The sequence below is a fragment of the Buceros rhinoceros genome, unplaced genomic scaffold, assembly GCF_000710305.1.
Source record: "Buceros rhinoceros silvestris isolate BGI_N320 unplaced genomic scaffold, ASM71030v1 scaffold47913, whole genome shotgun sequence".
NCBI lineage: Eukaryota > Metazoa > Chordata > Aves > Bucerotiformes > Bucerotidae > Buceros > Buceros rhinoceros.
This window is the reverse complement of record NW_010405110.1, coordinates 1-5,718: the sequence shown is the minus strand read 5'-3', so window position 1 is coordinate 5,718 and position 5,718 is coordinate 1. Positions and strand designations below refer to the sequence as shown.

Below are 5,718 nucleotides of genomic sequence, written 5' to 3'. Positions count from 1 at the left end.
TTAGGAAAGATTGTTACCAAATAAACTAATCTATTCATCTACCTTTTTCCCCTTAAACAAGTGATTTTTTTCAAACTCATTCACTACACCAAGATTACATAGAACTGAATCAGTGTTCATAGGAGTTACAGTACAACCACCTTTATTGAACCATAGTACAACATTTTAAACCGACTGGAGTCCTGAATACGCAATACATCCTTAGGAGTAACTAGTATAAAAAGTATCAACATCAGTGGTTTGAATATAAAAATTTATTTAAAGTCAGAGTATGCAACAAATAAAACCTACAGAAAACAGATTTCCCCATCACAATCTGTTGCTTACCAAATAATATTGTGAAAACACATTCCTTCAGTCATTATAAAGTTCTTAAAATACAAAAGAAATTAAATTTTGTAAGAAAGTCTAGTAGACCAGAGACTGTTTCTTCCAGATGTTTTGCAGAAGCAAGGCTCTATCCTTCAATACATCCCACGCCATCCTCCTCCACCCATACTGCCTTGCCCATAGTATCCTCCACTATTTCCACTGCCACGACCTGCAAACAATTGACACAAGGTCACGCATACATACCTTAAAAAAAGAAAAAATGTGATGGGTAATATGGAACAGTTGGTTCAAGATGACTTCACTTACACTAAAAGTAACACCACCTCAGCACTGTTTTTCTATGCATGCATTTGCTGCCATAGCGAAATGCATAAAACCCCAAGTGACGCAGTTTTACAGACCCACACCCCACTTCCCCTTCTCCCGGCACAAACACTCCACAGCACGCAGAACCCACCACCCTTCCCAACTGCCATTCGGAAGACAGACATTAGCAACACCTTCACAGAATACAGGTAGAACAGAACTTACTGTATCCGCCCAAGCCATCAGGAGTTCCGTATCCGCCACTGTAATTGCTACCCATTCCCATTCTACCCACAGAGCCGTAACCTTGATCTGAAAGGCAACAAAGGGCACCGTTACAAGCCCGGAACTCACTAGACATGGCAAAGCGTCAGCGAAGTCTGAACTGATGCCTACCCATTCCATCTCTGCCGTAGCCGCCCATCCCAGAACCACCGCCAGCAGTTGAATTCAGGAATAGTTCAATATATCGATGCTCTGCAGGAAACACAAAAGCCTTACTTTGTTTCAGAAACCAGAAGCACAGAGCAAGCAACAGCTAGAAGCAAAAAGTGAGTCTGAAATTGGTAAACGGCAAGAAGTCTTACGATGTGTGCACTTACTGCACAGCAAGGGAAGTTACATGCAGTTCAAACCCTTCGGTGCAGTTTACCCTTACAGACCCAGCTAAGGCCTGGTCAATGAAAGCTCTGGGTGAAGACAACACTCACGCATGTGATTTTTATCCTTAGACATGGCAGCTACTGCATCCTCGTGCGTTACGAATTCCACATCTGCTTCTCCTGTGGCTCTTCCATCTGCCCCAATATCAATGTGAACTCTTATAGGATTCAATGGCGAGAAAAACTAAGAATAAAACAAACAATAACAATCACATTCATGTAGACTTCAAGCAGGTATTCTGTTCATCCCGGTGGTTAGTGGAGCACTGCACTGATTTCACCCCATCCCACCAGGTAAATTTAATTACTCGTTTCCAAGTATTATTTAGCCGACCTTCAACATTAGGTCCATCTACACTTACTATACCACTGGAAGAGCTCCAGCTACAGAGCTTGAGGAGCCTTCCTGGAACTCCTGCCCACACACTCTGCTTTAGGCAACAAGTTCTAATATGATGCCATCCTGGAGAAGGAAAATAATTACTTCGTTTTTGAAGAAGCAGAGCCAAATTTCTCAAAGCAAGGACTCATTTGTGGATTTCAAAAAAAGCTGACAGCCAATCAGACTGCTCTTCCTTGCCACTGAGCTCAGAGACACAGTGGTGGAGCAACAGCCTTTTTACCAAAGAGCATCTGCAAGTGAGCCTTTGGTTCTGGAGCAACTTGCAACAACAGGCTCTGAACCAAAGCTCAAAGTCTCGCCTTCGTTCTCCAGTCTTCAGACTAAAGAAAATCAAACTGACAGAAAGAAATATAGCTCAATTTGAAAACGAACCAACCAACCCACCCACAAAGAACGCAAGCGCAGTTAAAAAATGGAGTTCTGCGTATATAACACATAGGTGTAACTAATGAAGATGAGCCCCCCCACCCCATGCAGAAAGGCTATGTTTACAACAAAACCTTCTCCTACAAGCACCACACCTACGCTGACACAAGAACATATTCCTAAAATCTTGTATCTGTCTGCCACCCTGAGCTCTTACGTGTACTGAGATACCATCCCCCCCCACGCCAGCGCAGCTCCCTACCACCTTTCTACCCTGTCCCTCCTAAAATAAGTCTCAAGTCAACAAACATACAAAGTTTCACATCTGCCACCACTCTTGCAAAATCATAAATCTTCAGTCAAGTGTAAAGCAACTTCCTAAAGCCTTAAAACGAGGATACTGACTGCAACAACTGTTCTCTCTCCAATACACCTTTTATGGAAAAGAATGAGCAAAGAGTACAGAGATTTATGTTAAATATAGCTCGGCTGACTCCTTCAGTAACCTTACCCCAGCCACTACCTTTAGAAAAGCTCATTTACTACTAAACTTTGCAAAACCCAGAGAGGGCCGTGACTTTAAGCAGATGAGTTAGAGCTATCAATCGCTTGCTGGGGAACTTCAGCGGAATAGGAAAGACAAGACCATGCAAACCCTTGGCATTAGGAAGCCCTCTGCCCCGCTGTACTTACGTTAGCGATATCATTTTCTGTTGCTCGAAAAGGCAGCCCTCTCATGTGAACAAAATGACCACCACCGTGGAAACCTGACCCTGCATCTCCCGTTCCATAGCCATGTCCTCCCATGCCTGTTAAAAAATCCACACCAAACAAAACCACACACCTGTGAGATCATGGAAACCCAGAAAAGTCCCTATTACTGAAAGCAGTAATAAGGAAAGCACTGACTTTATACCCCTGAATGCAACCTTTACTCTTCCCAAACCCTTACCCAGGAGGCATCCTCAAGGCAATGAATTTACCTTTTCCCAAGATTGCCCAATTCCCCCCTTTTTAAACAACTTTCTTTACAAAATTATCTGTTTTAGAAATACTACGTCTTACAAGTCAAAGAAAATAAAATCTTTTTACACAAACTATTAAAATTTCTTTTTTATTACCTCTCCCATCCCTCATTCTGTCATCGTAGCCATCGTTTCCGTAGCCGTAGTTATTATAGCCACCATAATCATCAAAGCCACCATATCCTGCAGAAGGGAGAGAAAGGAAGGAGTGATTACATCACTACTCAGAATTCACAGAGCAATGCACAAGAGTCAGTTTTGCAGCCTTTGGGCACCCAGAAGTTTGCTAACAGCCTCCACAGACTGCTAAACCTGGATTTCTGAACAGAGTGTAGATATAAATTTCCTTTTATATCGTAAAAAGACTTAAACATACAAGTGAGCGGTCAAATTCTGCTGGAAATACGGTGTCCTTATTATTTCCATTCATCTTAAACACTAAGCCACGTTGTTCGATACATTACAAGTAAAAATTTTTTGCGAGACGTGTGTCAAACCTAAGGGGTACTGCAGCTACTGCCATTTCTTTATTTCTTGACAAATATGTCAGAAACATGACACTGACAACAGAACCTCCGTTCATTAGATAAACATACCACCGTCATATCCACCACCTCCTCGACGCATTCTGTCATACATACTTCCACGCCCAGCTCCATAATAACCCCCTCTTCCTCCTAATGGTCTATCATATGGTCCAGGTCGTTGTTGTCCCATCATTCTTCTTGGCATGTCACAGAATCCTCTGATTTCGCTCTTACTACTTTTGAAGATTTCAATGTATCTAATAAAAGAGGATTTTCAAGGCACCAATAAGAACACATGCATAAGCTGGCTGAAGATTATCAAAGGCCATACTACATTTTCAATAACTAAACAATCCAACAGAAGTGACTAGAGATGCCATACAACTTAAGTTTCTCCTCAAAACCGTAAGAATCTTAAGTGTATAACAAAAAAACACTTTACAGTGGCAAAAATTACTATGCGAAAATTGTAGCTGTAAAAATTAAGCATAAAACATGTCTTTCCAGTATGAGAAACATACTGTTGAAAAATGATGTCTAGCTACAGCCGCATTTATCACAAATTACCCTGCACAAGAACGACTGAAACAATTTTCTGTTTAGCAAACTACTCAGAGCAATACTGTCTCCCCCACCCCCCAAATCTAGTGTATTTCCCAAGTTAACTTAGGATCAGTTATAAAAATTCTTAAAAACAGCCAGTTCCATATAATGGTCCCCAACCCCCCCAAAAGCATTACTGACCCACAACCCCCAAAAATAAAGATTTAACACCATCCCAAACTCTCCATCCCCACCTGTGCCCTATTCTTTCCTTGTGTTTCCCCAGAGCATTTTCTGCTATCTCCTTTGAAGCAAACTGCACGAAGGCCTCCCCTGTGCTTCTCCCCTGGTAGTCCAGCGTCAATGTTATCCCATTTGGCACGATTTCCAACCCTTTAACCCAAGGACAAATAACCCCATCAAGGGGAACAGTGTTAAAGGCTGAAACATTCCCATCTGTAGCAAATACTTAAAGCATATCTAAACAACAACAACGAAAAAGAAAACCACCTTGTTTCCCCCATCACCCAACACCAAAAGCCAATGATCTTTCATTAAACATTTATGGATTTTAGCCATACTTCTTTTCTCTTTAAAACTATGCAAAAATACAACCACCTCAGTTATACGAAGAAAATATAGCTACCAATCAAGCAATTTAACTGATCCAAATGCTAATATTCAGGTTACCCCAATATGCAAAATAGGTTTACCACCTTGACACAATTAGATACATTCTGTGCTTTACTACATCTACGGTTACTTGTACTTCATTTACAAGACATAATTCTTACTTAAGATAAACCAGTAACACAATCCCCCCCATCCACCCAGGTAACAGCTACTACAAGCAAAACATTCTGTAAAAGGTACAAGAAAACTCAGTCACTTCGACTATACTAGAGGTACCTTGGAAAAACTGAACAATCTCTTCTTTGCTGCAACCAAATGGCAGGCCTCGAAGTCGCACCACTGTTCCATCATTAGTTGTGTCATTTGGCCCATTGTGTTTTCCACTCCAGTCCATCTTTTATTTAAATCAAACCTTAAAAAAAAAGGAAAAAAAAAATTGAGATTTCACATACACCTAAGTCACCGTCCCCTTGCTGTTAAGTTTTCTCCAGGTGTTCTTCACTGATAACGAGCTTTCTTTCTGTTCCAGATTTAAAATCGTGCTTTAGCACCCCTAGAGCAGGCACAGGTCCCCAGCTCTGCTGAGGAGCTGTAGGGAGGGCAGCCCGTGGGTGGGCACACCACAGAAAGCTCGCTGTGTACTCGGAGCACACCGAACACGCAGCCTGTAAGGTTCTGGGTTTCTTCGGTTGTTATTTCGGCATTTCATTTCTTTAAGCATGACAGCTGACGAACGGGTAGGAACCACGCCGCGCTTCCCGCGTGGAAGCACAAGGCCTTCCTTTGTCTGCGAACAAAGCCCCGCAGACCGCGCTCCCCGTCGGTTTTGTGTGTTCCCTTAGGGCAACACCGGCGATGCGTTACCTCGGGAGACGCGGGCCCGCGCCAGGAGCGGAGCCGCGCACTCACCCGCAGGGCCG

The 5,718-nt window shown here is 42.6% G+C and overlaps 1 protein-coding gene across 2 annotated transcripts; it reads right to left on the bottom strand.

Moving 5' to 3' along the window:
• Nucleotides 1-236: 236 nt before the first annotated feature.
• On the bottom strand, nt 237-5,211 carry HNRNPH3 (heterogeneous nuclear ribonucleoprotein H3 (2H9)). 2 transcript variants are annotated; one of them, XM_010133584.1, is made up of 9 exons: nt 5,075-5,211; nt 4,420-4,558; nt 3,692-3,879; nt 3,192-3,278; nt 2,764-2,879; nt 1,350-1,485; nt 1,036-1,116; nt 865-951; nt 237-541 (listed from the first exon to the last, which is right to left on the bottom strand). In XM_010133584.1, the coding sequence occupies exons 1-9, from the start codon at nt 5,190-5,192 to the stop codon at nt 465-467; spliced, it is 1,029 nt and encodes a 342-aa protein (XP_010131886.1). In that variant the 5' UTR covers nt 5,193-5,211; the 3' UTR covers nt 237-464. The 2 variants fall into 2 exon arrangements, with proteins under 2 accessions (XP_010131886.1, XP_010131887.1); XM_010133585.1 differs by having other exon boundaries at nt 3,737-3,879.
• Nucleotides 5,212-5,718: the final 507 nt, after the last annotated feature.